This window comes from Xyrauchen texanus, chromosome 8 (genome assembly GCF_025860055.1).
Source record: "Xyrauchen texanus isolate HMW12.3.18 chromosome 8, RBS_HiC_50CHRs, whole genome shotgun sequence".
Classification (NCBI taxonomy): domain Eukaryota; kingdom Metazoa; phylum Chordata; class Actinopteri; order Cypriniformes; family Catostomidae; genus Xyrauchen; species Xyrauchen texanus.
In genome coordinates, this window is record NC_068283.1 from 39,746,880 (window position 1) to 39,762,955 (window position 16,076).

A 16,076-nucleotide genomic window follows, 5' to 3' on the forward strand; every position below is an offset into this window, starting at 1 on the left:
ATCTGACCTCTATCCACTCCGTGCCACATAGTCCAACCAATCACTTTTCCACTCAGCAATTTGCACATTCACACTATCAAAGTGAAAGAATTCATGCATGAAACTATTGCTTTTGCACAAAGTATTGGCACAAAATGAGCTGGCGTAAGTACGTTTCTGGCTGGCATCTTCCTATTAACTGCAGGATTTGCTTCTGTAACTGTGTTTCCCGCTCACGTGTATGGAGTAGAGACCAGGCGAGCTGGTTTGTAAGAGTGATAGGGGAGGTGATGGTGGTGCAAGGCACCAGGCAGGTTCGCTGATATACCACTGTGGTCCCACAGCAGTTGACAGAAAGACAGAATGATTTTCAATAGGCTGCAGGGTGAGCAAGAGGCAAGCATGGTGGGTGTGGCTTCAGGCCTCGGAGAGGTGTCTATTAAAATAATAACAACAGAAATGGGGAATAAATTGTCCAAAGGGGAAAGTGTCTAAAACAAAGGGGAATCTGGCCTTCACGGTGCATGGGGCAATGTGCAGGAAAGGTAGTGCAGAGTGCGAATGGTTCAGGTGCTAGTGGGAGGGGTCCAGAAGCTGCACGCACTCCCCTGGTAGGTTCTGAGGAGCGTGGGGTGGCGGCTCCTCTTGAGAAGGCTTCCCTGGGCCTCGCTGCTTGAGGGGAATACGTATATACGGTATTCTACCCATCGGCCGGAATGCATGCTCCAATCCCAGGCTTCATGATTATATTATAGTGTTGGCAGCTCATCCTGAAAGGTAGCATATATTTTCAGGACACCGGGGGTCTGAGGTGCGGGTCTGGCTGAAGAACGGCCCTCTGAAGAGGTGAGGTGAGGTGAGGATGATCCACAGGAGGGTTGTGTACAGGATTCTTTCTATAATTCCAGTTAGTCTTAGCAGTCTGCAAATGCTCGGAATACTCAGCAATATCCCTGCTGAAAATATCTGGGTTGCTGGTCACCAGGATACGAGACATACACCATTATTTTGAGTTTTATATACCAAAGTAAAATGGAAAGTCTCAACTTTCTAGCGACATAAGTATTATGTTTATACTCCAAACCTTTGACAAGATGAATCTATGAAGATTAATCATGTTAATGTTGGCAAAGACAACACAGTCTCATGAGAATTCGTAAGAATAGTACAAGATGGTGAATTCATAATAAATCGAATGACTTTGTACAAAACTACCAACCAATCACATATGCTTCGCTAGTCTCCTTCAAAACCCTCGTATTTTCCTTCCATCGTAGCCTACACAACACGTATTTATCAATTACAATCATGGTCACAGGTTGAAATTTATGGTTAGGTTTAGGTATGGGGGTAAATTTACTAAATGTATCACGAACACGTGCTCAGAACCCAAAACGTCTGCTTTCTTCCTTTGAACACAACAGAGAATTTTACATTACCATCAAGGTTATGTTTAGGGACTGGGTAAGAGGTTGCACTTTATGGTTAGGCGTAGGAATGGGGTATGGGTTAGTGGTCACAATTAGGAAAAATATCACAAAGTTCATTCGAAACATGGAAGTCCCTCTTTCTTCCTTCATACACAACAGGGATTTTTACATTACTATCATGGTTATATTTAGGGACTGGGTAAGGGGCTACAATTTATGGCTAGGTTTAGGTATGGGGACAGGGTTCAATCTTAAAATTAGGAACTGTTGTGTTTTGGATAATGACCCCCAGCTTGAGATTCTGTTGTGCTGGTGTCCTCATCTGGATTCTTCAACAGCTTAACCAACTAGACTTCCATGGTCAACAATGCTGCACCAAAGAGACTGTGCTGGTCCACCTGTTACACCAACTAATCTTGGTTGGTGAAAAGCATAGCTATGCTGGTCCACCAGCACTCGCTTTCCTACAACTCAGTAAGAAGAACCCAGTTGCATCAGATGTGTCGGACAGTGTCCGCCACATGTCAATGAACTCTTAAAAAAAGCAAGGAAGCAGGGAATTCAGGGGAGGGGTGTGGCAGCGTAATTGCTCGACTCGTAACAAGTGAGGCATGGAATGTGGGAAAGGAGAAAGAGGAAGACAAGGGTCTTACCACACCGTGGTGGTCTGACCTTGGCCCCGCCAGAGGCTAAATATTGTCAGAGTCTGCCCTCTGTTTAAAATCCATCAACATATTTTGAAACACAATTTCTTTGCTCCGTGCTTATGAATGTTTGAAGAATGTATGAAAAGAGAACAACAATCTTTTCTCTGTGCTCACAGGGAGCTGATTGGCTGTTTGAAAGATTGTAAGCTGTCTGCAATAATAATAATAATGCCCTAAGCTCTTGATTATGGCAATTGGCATGTCAAATTCGGCTTTCACCTCATCTCTCTGGTCATTTGTTTTGGAGGACAACTGATGGAGATGAAGCAGAAAACAAGGGAGGGAGAGGATAAGCAGGTGATCCTGAAATCCGTGGGATTTCTGCATTTCATTTGAGCTCAACCTGCAGCCCAGACAGCGCTGTGCCCAGAGCGATAAGGAATTGAAAAAAACGGAAAGGATTATTGAATAGAGAAATCTGTGGGGAAACCAAAAGGAATAGGTGATTAGTTTGAATCTTCGGTCAGAATACGTATGGAAACTTATAAATTTTATATAAGACAAACTTCTAGAAGACATAAGTGAACAGCAAGAATACTTTATTATATAGATATATATACAGACTTTTATACAAAGCAGTGGTTGGTTGGGGCCTAGTTTCTGAGAGTGTATTCAAATATAAAGTTGGATGCAGTGGATACGTAACTGCCCACCCTAGCACTTGCTCTTGTGCTAATTTTAGCCAACATTCCTAAATTTGGAGATAAAAACTAACTAACTTTCCATAAACATGGTAATTAAAAGAAACACTCCAAAACAGACACTAACAATTACAAACAGGTGTATTAAATTCTGCCACACCCGATACAAACGATCTACAATAGCTGTTCACACACAACAAAGTATTTGTGAAATATTGTTAAATCCCCTCCAACAGTGTGTACCACATCTGGAAGGCACAGGCTGGCCGCCAGCTTTTAAAAGAAAGGTCCAGAAGTGGTGGAGAAAGTCATGAGTCAGAGAGAGAGAGAGAGAGAGAGAGAGAGAGAGAGAAAGAGATATCACAATGCATTTTTAAATGTATTGGTGAAAAGTAAGTTTGATAACTTTTGGTTAATGTGTTCACATCTGCTAGGATGAAGGTCTACTGAATAAGATACAGGAGAAGGCAGGCTTTGAGCGGTGTTGTAATAAGGACCATGACCAAGACTAGACCCCATGAGGCCCAGATCCGGACCAAAACTTTATATTATAATTACCATAAATATGGTAACCGCAGCAGGAAACTGATGGAGTGCGTACTCCAGGTAGGGAAGGAGGTATTTCCCCAAGTGAAGGAGTTCAAGTACCTCGGGGTCTTGTTCACGAGTGAGGGGACAATGGAGTGGGAGGTTGGCCGGAGAATCGGGGCAGCGGGGGCGGTATTGCACTCGCTCTATCACACCGTTGTCACGAAAAGAGAGCTGAGCCGAAAGGCAAAGGTCTCGATCTACCGGTCAATTTTTGTTCCTACCCTCACCTATGGTCATGAAGGCTGGGTCATGACCGAAAGAACTAGGTCGTGAGTACAAGCGGCCGAAATGGGCTTCCTCAGAAGAGTGGCGGGCTTCTCCCTTAGAGATAGGGTGAGGAGCTCAGTCATCCGTGAGGAGCTCGGAGTAGATCCGCTGCTCCTTTGCGTTGAAAGGAGACAGTTGAGGTGGTTTGGGCATCTGATTACATCTCCACACTGGCCTGGGAATGCCTCGGGGTCCCCCAGTCAGAGCTGGTTAATGTGTCCATCCGTCCGTCCGTCTATCTATGTCTGTCTGTATCTGTCTGTCTGTCTATATCTATCTATCTATCTGTCTGTCTATATCTATCCATCCATCCATCTATCTGTCTCTTCTATCTATCTATCTATCTATCTATCTATCTATCTATCTATCTATCTGTCTGTCTGTCTTTTCCATCCATCCATTTATCCATCTATCCATCTATCTGTCTTTTCCATCCATCCATTTATCCATCTATCTATCTATCTATCTGTCTGTCTCTCTTCTATCTATCTATCTATCTGTCAGTCTGTCGCTTCTATCTATCTATCTATCTATCTGTCTATCAGTCTGTCTGTCTTTTCCATCCATCCATCCATCTATCTATCTATCTCAGTCTCTACCTTCAGTATTTGGTGATTACCTTAAATATTTCAGAAATTGACTGCAATCCAGTGTGAGACTTTAAGACGAGACCCAGATCCAGATGAAGACTTTAAGTATTGAATCCCACCCAGACTGCTTAATGTAGTCTTGAGAGGTCTGAGACCATAAGATCAAGACTACAACTCTGCTTCTGAAAGCTTGAGAAGTCTACAAATGTATATAAAAACAAATACTGTATGATCATGGAGGACAAACTTTGTGCAGTTTTCCTACCTGTGCCTCAAAATGACTTCTGTTAGTCTAACCTACGATATGATGCTGTAACCACATCAAATTGTCAATATTACACGATACTGAAAAGAAAATTTGTTTGTTGTCCGCCCCAAGCTTAAAAGAGATCTCTCTATTGACCCTTGTTTCTGTTTACAGAAAATTCAAGTTTACAGAAAAACCAGACTCTTCATTTGAGATAATCTTAATAAAAAGGTGCATGCATTATAGCTAGTTACAAAAATCAGACTATTTCATATTTGAATGTGATGTGATTGCATCTTAGTGGCATCACTCAGCATTATAGTCACATGTATTATCCGTCCTGCATACCACAAATCACATAAGCCCCCTGGGGTCAGAATTATCTAGTGACCTCAAGTAAAGTTCAAATGTGATGGAGGACAAAGAGTCATCGATCAGTGAATTGAAGAGGCATTTAGATGCAGTAATAATAGACTGTTCATTTCTCATTCTTGTGTTACCACACTAAATTGTCTGAGTGCTCTTTATTGGTTAATGACCCCCAAGAGACTCTTCCATCCTTGACTGAGATGAGATTAAAGTGTGTCAATAGCACTCAGTGCTATTGAAGTGCATGTCTACTTAACATTACAGCTATGTTTGGAATGGGATACTTGCGTACTGCACGGTATATACTGCATACTTCTTTTAAAAATTGCACCGTTATAATAAACAGTACACATATTGCACTGAAAAGCACAAGACCTCACTACATTTCATATTTAATTCAGCAAGTAGCATTAAGTTATCATTTTGTGAAATATGACGTCTGAGTTTAACTTGTTTTGAACCTGGAATATTCTTTCAATGTCAAAAAGTGGCCCAACTTACCTGCACACACAGAAAATATAAATGTTTAGCAAGGTATTCCATGCATACTGAAAATGTGCATACTATGCACAGTAAACATACTGCAAAAATACAGCAAAATGTGTATACAATTACTATGCATATTGCTAAATTGCTGCAAGTATATTTGTATGCTCTTCCACACACATCTGGTCTCAACACTGCAAGTTGCACCCAGAGCACCTGTGAGACTTCCATATGCAACTTACTTTCCGAACTTCAGGAAAGAAAAATATAGGAGTTATACAAACATATTTCAGAAATTATAAAAGTTAATCTGATCTTTCTGTCACTTTAGCTTCTCTTATAGAATGGACACACCATGTCTTTGATCAGAAAATAAATAAATTTTATTTATTTTCAAATTTAAAAAACACATACAATATCAAAAACGAACAAACAGACAAACAAGCTAATAGTGCTGAAATGTATAGCAAATAAGTTACATTATATGTATATATACACATCTCTTCCTGCATAGATTGCATAGACACAAAAAGCCATAGTCTTCCTGAAACAGGCAATCAGATTTTCTGTAGGAAAGAATGCAAAGGCTTCCAGAGTCGCCAGAATTTGTCAGATTTATGATTGAGGTCATGAGTTAGTTTCTCCAATGGGAAACAGAAATCTGTGATATCCACATGGAAGCCATGGGAACCTTGGGGTGCAGACCACCACAACAAAATCAGTGTCTGCATTAGTGTGGTTCAACAAATAAAATGAAAGGGATGATATGAGCCATTTACCAGTTATCTCGTGGATCACAGAATGCACCTCCTTCCACAATGGCTGGATGCGATCACATGACCAAAATAAATGGAAAAATGCACCCTTGTATGTTTTGCATTTGAAGCCCGGATCCGGACCCAGACCCCATCCCCATAACGGCTTCAGAGAATCATAAACGGAAGAATCACAATACACCAATAGAGCATAAAACTTTGAAATAATCCCTTTGAGAGATTTGGCTGAGATCACGGCTTCTTCCGATTCTGATAAATTTAAGCAGAATTTGTTCTGCCTGAAAAGAGACTATGAAATGACAAATTTGGGGATATTTTAAAAAATCAGTAGAAGATGTGTTAAACTCTACTCTAACTTGCTCAAACGACTTTAGGGATTCAGAAATCATCAAGCCTGAGAAATCTGACAAACCCTTGAAATCTCCACTCCATCAAGCCAATATTCCTAATCTGTGTCGGAAAATCAGGATTCAATGCCAAGGGAGACCTTGCAGAGATAACCGGAGGGATTTTTAAGTATTTTCTCAAATCCCTCCAAGCCAGTAATGTATTATATACAATTACATTATTATTAAGAGAATTTATTTGATCTATATTGTTGATAAAGGGGAGGGCTTCATGTCTTCTATGGTAACAAGCTAGAGATTCAAGGTCAATCCATAAAGAATCCTGCCAATTCATCATCATTATGACCAATAGTAAATTTGTAAGTTAGGCAAGGAAATATCTCCCAAATCTTTTGATTTACTGAGTTTAAAGAATCTAACTCTGCCTATTATTCCAGATATAATGAGATATGAGTGAGTTCAGCAATTTAAAAAAGGCTGGGGTCAAATAACATGGAAGACTCTGAAATAAATAATTTAATATATAATATACATTTTTATAATGTCGACTTACCTTCTCGGGAGAGTCGACATTATAAAAATGTATATTCTTCCTCGAGAAGAATATACTTCGCTGCTCAGACACGTGAGGTAGCACCCGTGGCCGACAGAGGTGGAGAGATAACGATCGCACCCAGGAATCACACAAGGATGGAAAGGCATCTTTAAAAAGACACGTCTCTAAAAAGACGTTCAACCTCAATGTGTGTGCTCTTTTAAGAAATATATAATTTTAGCAGAAAATATACTCTTTAGTAACGCTGTCGATGCGCCCTGGGGCGAATCTGCAGTTGCCGTGCAGAAGGAAAGAATGCCACTGGAATACGTATTATATCCAACAGCATACGCTTCTGTAGAGGTGAATTGAACAGCAGTATTATTCAGTTCACTGATAGTACAACCGCTCTGCTCTGAAGAAAAAATCTGAATGAATCCAAATTCCAACTCATCAATTTTCATTGGCCTTTTCTCAAAGATCCGAGATGATCGGGGGTCTCAAGATTGACCTCTAGTGTCACTACATTGACACAACTTCAATCGAGTGACAGAAGGGGAACCACTTTTTCAAATTTCGTTTTTATTTTTATAGACAGATTTTCCCAAATTAATTTTATAAACCGACACAGCACTAAATTAAGCTAAAAAAATTCAAAACTGCCAGGATAGATATTTGCAGGTTTCCTAAGTACAAAAGAACATCGTCTGCAAACAAGGAGATTACATGCTTTTTTTCTATCCATTGTGATCCCATTTCTATCGGGGTCAGTCCTGATGTCTTCGGCCAAAGGCTCAATGTATTATGTTAACTATAAGGGTGATAAAAGGCACCCTTGTCTATAAACTCTACGCACTGGAAATCCCTCAGACATCAGGCAATTTGTATTGACATTGGCTTTTGGATCTGCATAAAGGTTTTAATCACACTAATAAAATTAGAACCTAACCCAAATTTCTCCAACACTTGAAACAAAAAAGACCATTCCACATGGTCAAAAGCCTATTCGGCATCCAAAGATATAGTCATCGCTGGGTTTTTATGAGTGTTGAAGTAGTGTATGGCATTAAGAGCATGGCATACATTACCCATGCCATACCTGGAGTTGGCAAAGACTGCCTGGTCTGGATTTGTCATTTTAGGAAGCACTTTTTCAAGTCTGTGGGCCAGTACTTTTGCAACTATCTTGTAGTCCACATTAAGAAGGCTAATGGGCCTGTAAGATGAACACTCCAAAGGATTTTTGTCTTTTTTTAAAAGCAGGCTAATAGAAGCATATCACCAAGAAGGTGGAATGACACATTTCCAAATATTATTAATAGCAGGCATAAGAATTGGATAAATCTTTGGCCAGAACATTTTAAAATATTCTAGCAGAAAGCCATCTGGGCCCGGACATTTCCCATTCAGCATGGCCTGAATAGCAACCCAGACTTCCTCTGTTGTGAATGGTGCATTTAAGCTAGAGTGGTCCTCCTCAGCAATAATAGGCAATGAAATATAATTTAGATAAGCTGCAAAGTCCAAGTTAGCCTTCTCTGAGCTATAAAGAGATTTATACAAATCTCTAAATGTATGATTAATAATCAACGGGTCACTGGAAATGTCACCATCCCCATTCCTTATCATATTAATAGAACGATCGTTATTCTGATTCTTCAATCGATGAGCAAGTAAGTGACTGTACTTGTTACTAAATTGGTAATATTTCTGTTTTGTTAAAAGCAATAGCTTTTGAATGTGACAAGTGTGATCCATATTCAGTTTGGTCATTGCATTCACCAATGCTATTTGATTTGAGACTGTGTGAGATTGCTTATGTATTTGCTCTAACCTAGTAACTTCTTTTTCGAGGTTTTCCCTATTGCTCTCTCGAGCTCTCTTCAGGTGGGAAGTGTGAGAGATAAGATGTCCACGTAGCTTGGCTTCAGCCACATCAAAGCAGAAAACATTAAAGAATATATTATCAAGCCAAAATAGTGCAAAAAGGGTCACTATTCAGAAGAGACACATTGAACCTCCAGTTTGAAGTTCTAGGGATGTTGAAAGCTGGATCATTATGCAAATGTACTAAAGTGTCATCCAATAAAATGTTAGAATCAATACGACAGGCCTGAACTGCATGTAAAAATAGTTAACAAATAAAAATATAGTTGACAAATAAAAAAATTGTCAAGCCTAGAACATGAATTATGAGGTGTGAGTAGAACATATAGTCTCTCACTTTAGGATTCATCTGTCATATATTACCATAAATCTATCAAGCCAGTGTCTGTGCATAAATCATTAAGAACATTGGATGATACGTTTGCAGAGGAGGATTTATCCAGAGAAGCAATCATTATGCAATTAATTCACCAGCCAAAAAACTCAAGCCTTTACAATGATGGTTAAACACTAAAAATCATCCGTGATATCAAATTGGGTGAATCATAATTCGCGCATAGGCATTAAGAATAGTTATCTGTCGAGCCTGTAATCAGAATGAATCTCCTCTCGGGATCTGTTTCTTCATGTTCCAGAATAAAAGGGAAGTTCTTATTTAAAGAATGACAATACATCTTTTATTCTGTGAATAGTCTCTCCTTATGTTCTGTGTTGGATAATGTAATACATCAAAGTTAATGTTCTAAGTGCCTAAGGACCTGCGGGAATTATGTATAATAATTCATGCTCAGTTTTTGCTATGTTCACTTTAGCTAACAAAACAAGAAAAACAATCAACAAAAAGCACTTGAATGTTTACTTCTGCATTGGAATTGTAATTCTACATCTAAACCAGTGGGAAGTGTGCAAGCATTCTTAATTTCTCTACCTAATAGTCCATAGTACTGTACTTTGTATCAACGGTACATTGTTATCACTGTATGTGGCAATGTTGGAATACTGTACATAGTAACTAGTATATTTTCCCAAAAATCATGCATGGAGTTCCTATCTTTAACGCTGATAGTTCTGGTTGAATTTGACTAAATCAGAAGTCGGAATACTGTTTGAACTCTTATCAGATCATTGCTTTACTTCCGTTTGCTCCTTTGAATCTTTGTGGAATTCCATTATCCAGAATCCACTGAGACAAATTGTGATCTCCTGACCTGATCTATTGCTCTCCTGATTGACCTCTTCACCTCCTTTCCTCTGATTCAAATCCGGTCATTCCTGTCATCTCATTAGAACCGGCAGCACACATCACAGGAGGGCCCTTGACCCGAGTGGGTCCAGATTTAACTATAATGTGGATGCAGTTCATGAAGTGTTACCACAGTTAGTCAAGGCTAAGCTCAGTTAACTCACAGCACTTTAAACTGTTAAATTTAAAGCTTGGATATCAAAGTGTTCTCACAGTAATGGTTTGGGGAAAATCTGTTAAATGATTCATGACGGGGTGGGGTGGTAAAGGCAGGTCGGTGGCAATGGAGTCTAGCAAATCTCCAGTAGCAAATCGGTTCCAAGTCAACTGACTGTAAATGCAAGAACACTAGAAAAGAACATTCGATTGTTAAGCACAAATAACAGATGCAAACATGAATAATAATAATCATTCAAGTAATCTTAAAAAAGCTTGGCAAAAAATGTAAGGTAAAAGCTTCATTAGAAAATAAAAAATTAAATAATAATAATTAAAAAAATAAGACAAAGGAAAATTTTAATCTTTATAGTATGCAAAAAATGACTAAAAAATAGAAAAGTTCAAACCTTCAAATCTTCTTTTATATCACTTAAATAAAACAAGTTTTATTAGTAAAATAAAAAAGTTAATTCATATTTTAAACATGCAAAATGTCAAACTTCATTTATTAAATTAAAAAGCTAAGACTTGTTCAAAAATATAAAAAATAAAAGATTAAAGCGTGAAGAATTAAATAATGTTTCATAATTAAACAGATTTTATCACAAAAAAAAATAGGAAAAAATATAAGATTCAAACCTTTAAATGAGTAAACTAAAGTTTAATTTCGTAAAACAAATATCAAAATAGATATTTCAAACATTTAAATAATTAAAAACAAATTGAAGTTTCATTAGTAAAAATATATATTTCTAACTTTAAAGAAAGAAAAAACTAAAGCTTCAATTAGTAAAATCAAAAATCTTCATAAGAAAAAAAAAATAGAAGTTTCAAACCTTTAAATAGCAATAAAAAAACCCTATTTTCAAAAGTAAAAATAAAAATGAAGGTTTAAACCTTTAAAGAATGGAATAAAAGAAGAAAAAAAATCTGCATGGCTAAATCAATAAAATGAAGAAGAAGAAAAAAAGAAAAACCTCATTATTAAAATATATATTGCATTCATTAGTAAAAAAATATAAACAAGAAACTTCAAACCTTAAAAAAATTATAATCTAATGCATGCAAAATAAATAAAAACCTTCATTAGTAAAACGAAATAAACAAAAGGTCATCGATTCAGTCTGAAGCCTTTATATTCAGTGTACTTGAGTGTTTCAAGGGGTTGAGTGGCAGTCTTGAGAACATTCCCCAGTTGATTTAGTGTTGTTAAGATCAGATGGAATGTGTCAAAGCGCAAAGCTCTAGTTTAATCTTCCTCTGACAATACAAGCTGACATATGACTGGCAGTGCAAGTAAGAAGAGAGAGAGAGAAAGAGATCCGGAGTGAACGAGAGTCAAACTGACAGGAAGAATGATAAGGTGATGTAGAAAAGATCAAAGGCAGATTTCAATAGACAAACAGATGCTGGAAATAGCTACAAGGCTTTTAATGGTGTTCAGAAGCTTTTCTTTATTGGCCTGAAGATTAGAATGACAGGATGAGTGTAAAGTTCATTGTGTGTGTGTTTCATTTAGTAAAACCCTGAAGCAAAGCATGCACAATCTCCCAGATTCATTCAGATACATTCAAAATGATTCTTTGCAAAACCCCCACTTCTCTTTAACCAACAATGGCTGTTTCTCCAAAACTTGTGAGGTGTCCACCTAGATGGCATTTTTGTTCGTCATAGGTAAAAGTAAGCATTTCAAACGTCTATGATGCCTAAAAATGCTGTCTAGGTAGGCAGCTCGCTAGATACATTTTGGAACATATCCATTATAGTACCTACTAAAATACACACGTCACGGCCTCCGCATGTAAGTGTGTGTGTATGTGCATGTGTGGAATACAATTCCAAAAACAAAGGAACAGCATACATTTTCAAATACACTCTCACAACACATCAGACTTGATCGAGATTCCCATAAAACCCCCTTTTATGGTCATTCTTTATTAAAACTTGTGTTTTAAAATGTAACAAACCCCCTTCCCATTAATTCTGCAGTAGAAGCGCAGCGTAAAAAAACCACAAAAACAAAAACAAAACAAAAAAGCTTAAGGGTGACGGAACAGCCAAGAAGAAAATGTAACTACAAATGGCAACTATTTATTTTCAGTAAATGGGTGAATCTCACATAAACATATCCCGGTCACATTTCACCCCAAAATATTATTATTTTTTTTATATAAGTTATATCTAGCAAAAAGAAAATCCATTTTAAAAATGGTTTTAAAAATAAATGTTTATGTTTTCTGGTAATTCCCATTTTTATCAATGGTACTTCTCATTAGATTCTCTCAATGGCGACCCACCGGCCCGCACGGTTCTCCGGATGGCCAGTCCGCCCCCACAGTGCGTCGGCCCACCGGGAAAATGCCCGGTATGCCAGATTACCAGTCCAACCCTGGCGCTGACTACCACCCCTGGAGTCGCGAGTTAAAATCCAGGGTGTGCTGAGTGACTACTAAGCAACCAGGTCTCCTAAGCAACCAAACTGGCCTGGTTGCTAGGGAGGGTAGAGTCACATGGGGTAACCTCCTCGTGGTCACATTTAGTGGTTGTCGCTCTCAATGGGGCACGTGGTAACTTGCGCGTGGATCGCAGTGTGTAGCATGAGTCTCCACGTGCTGGGAGTCTCCGCCACCTGATAAAATGCACGGATTGATTGTCTCAGAAGCGAAGGCAACTCCACCACCCGGATTGAGGTGAGTAACCGCGCCACCACGAGGACCTACTAAGTAGTGGGAATTAGGCAAAAACAGACTTCATATATTCTTATTTATTTCTTTTGATTCTGGGGTTAAATATAACCCCGGACATGTTCTTGCCAGGTTTTGTGAAATTCACCCAAACAGAGATTGCATCACAGGGTCAGAGCTCACGTGCTGAATTGCACACTAAACGCACAGCTAAAAGGCAAAAAAAGCTACAAACCACTCTCTCCACAATGTAAACATATTTTACTTGTGCCATCTGTTATACCAACATCCTCTTCGATCATTCAATAGTCGTATATTCTGAATTTGAATGACAAGTGTACAAATTTTCTGGTCTGCATGCATTACATGTGATACAACACATGATGCCACATTAGGATGGCTTCATATCAGTCAGTTTGGGCACATCATTTCCTCTCTTTATCTGCAGAAATAAAGCTTTGTGACATCATAGGCTCGATTCAAAGTGCACATAAAAAAAAAAAAATCACGTAAGGATAAAAGCAGAAAGGTTAAGCACTTGGCTACATAAAAGAACTTTATAACTGTATATTTTTAATAAACAGAGTGACCCCATTCAAAGAAACTCAACTAACAGTTTAAAGGGAGAATTCACCAACGTTGTTTCTTGAGTAAATGATGACAGAGTTTTAAATTTAGGGTGAACTATCCCTTTAAGCAAAACTGTGGAATTACGTCACAAGTTGTTTTATGCAACCAGGCACCCGAGTCTCCTGACGGAGGTCTTAAACCTCAAGACACACGTCAGATGATCGAGTTAGACTGTAAGAGAAATGAAGCTGTTATATCTCTGGATGTTCCTCTTGAGGATCTCAGAGCAGGGGCCGAGAACGCGCTCGAAACGGGGCCGGTCCAGTTTCACACACTTGAGCGGACCCCTGGCAACGACTGTAGCCGCACGAGGTCTGTTCAGCAGCAGGGCTATCTCACCTTCAAGAGAAAACACGCTTCAGGTTAGCTAACTGACTTGACAGAATGATTACGGTTTTAAAATGACACACTTCATCTTTAAGCAGTCGTCTGTTAGGCCACAAACATACTTTACGAAAAGTATGCATACGTAGATGTGAGAGCTTGACCGATGCATTGACAACGTGCGGCCCTGTTGCACATACATAACGTGTTTTCTTGTGTTACAGTGGCGGTAACAAACATCAATGCGAAAGAGTTACCTTTAAAAATCTGTGCTATTAAACAGAATGTGTTATTATTCAGATAAGTTGCAATCAGTATATATACTTTAACTTACTAGCTCGGCAATATTTATTTCAAACTGTTGCTCCGCCATGACTTGAGCTAGCTGAATCACCGTAGAAGCAAACAGCACTATAGCGCCCCTTGTGGTATACTGACAATATGTGCTGACACATATTTGAAATGCAATGATGCACGAAATCAAGCTTGCATAGTTAGACGTGTCTGCATTCACGTACTAGCGTAGAGTATGTCTCTCCCTTTTTAATTCATGAGTCTTCATCGTATACTGATAAGCTCAACACAAAGCTTTCAAATGATACAAAGCAGTTGCTCTCTACATAATGTAAATATCAGACTATCTAGTGGTATGATCTAAATGAGTGTGTCTGTGGTGTAGCAGTCTAAACCACAGTGACGGTAAACAAGCACACAGATCTACATTCTGCATGCCCTGCACATGACGACCTGCCACCTGTTAGGAACGCTACTCTTCCTGTCTGGCGAACACACTTCTGTTCTGTTATTTACAAGACTCTGACATGACACTGCAGCCAGTGCGATCCTTCACACGCTCACCAAAGTAATCCGACGGACCCAGACGGCCCACTTCAACATATTCCTCATTATCAGAGCGACGCTGCAGAACAGACGCTGTACCCTGGGAAAAAAGAGAGAGAGAGAGAAAAGGTTAGAGGCATGTTTGAAGTTCACCCAAAAATTAACATTTGCTCATTTGTAATATTCTCGACTGCATTCGCTTCCAAATTCAAAAATGGCACGTCTGCGTCATTGAAGCCAAAACGCATTGGATCTTGCATGTACGTGACTTGACAGACGTGGTCACAATGAACTGACATTCTGATCTGTGTAAATATTCTTAAAAAATGTCTATTATTGTTTTGCATTGAAAAAATAAAAGCATACACGTTTGCGATGACATGAGCAAATAAATGGTGAGCAAATAATGACAGAATTTTCATGTAGGCGGGAACTGTTTCTTTAACATGACGAAACAAGTCAAATAAAAAAGGAAGGAGAAATGGAGAGAGAAAATCATAGCTCAAGGTGTCGCAGAGTTTGAGACGTGTCAGAAGCATTATTTTCCGAGAGATTCTTTGCTTTATATGCCTGCAGGTGTGCAGGATTTACACAACAGCTCATGCTGCTTCAAGGGCTTGCAACACACACACAAACACACGCACACACACACATGCACACAAACATACCGTGACAAAATGTAAACACATACGCACAATGCCACACACACCTGGGCCTGTCAGTGTTGAGATTTTTTAACATTTAATGTTCCACTGTATGCAGCGCCCCAGGGGGCAATCCAACCACTTGAACACTTTTCAAAAGTAAACTACGCACACACACAAAGTTTCATCACATTTGTTACATCAAGGACAAATAAGCGAACACTACTAACACTACCCATAATACAATGGTAAAAGGAGGACAGAGAAGTCAGGGCTTCTCTATTCATAGTCATTTCACAGAATTCATAAAAGCAAACCCCAATAGGAGTAATCAATAACTAAAGACTGCAACGGAGCAAGATAAACAAGTGAAACAATAATAATAATATAATAATAGAATAATATAAGGTCCCAAAACATATAAAATATTTAAAAGACAAATAACCGCAAAATTGGATTTGCTTGTATTAAAAAAAAGTGAAATCTTAATTTGAGTATTAAAAATATTGTGCTAAGGCTAAACGATTAATCGAAATAAAATCGAAATCACGATATATGACAAGCAAAGGCTGCGATTTAAATCAATAAATAAATATTCTTCACACGCTGCTCACTACGCTTGCTGTGCTGTGCGCAGATCTGTTAGCTGATAGTTGTTGTTGTTGTTAATACTATAAAAAATCAATTTCCATAATAATTT

The 16,076-nt window shown here is 38.6% G+C and overlaps 1 protein-coding gene across 1 annotated transcript in view; it reads right to left on the reverse strand.

Moving 5' to 3' along the window:
• Positions 1-11,496: 11,496 nt before the first annotated feature.
• The window catches only part of LOC127647801 (cAMP-dependent protein kinase type I-beta regulatory subunit-like), a 68,533-nt gene continuing 63,953 nt past the window's right edge, over positions 11,497-16,076 (reverse strand). The window contains exons 10-11 of the mRNA XM_052132270.1: positions 14,751-14,832; positions 11,497-13,907 (exon numbers count right to left, since the gene is read on the reverse strand). Of these exons, the coding sequence (XP_051988230.1) occupies positions 13,735-13,907; positions 14,751-14,832 (255 nt within the window). The 3' untranslated portion in view covers positions 11,497-13,734. The remainder of the gene's footprint in view (positions 13,908-14,750; positions 14,833-16,076) is intronic.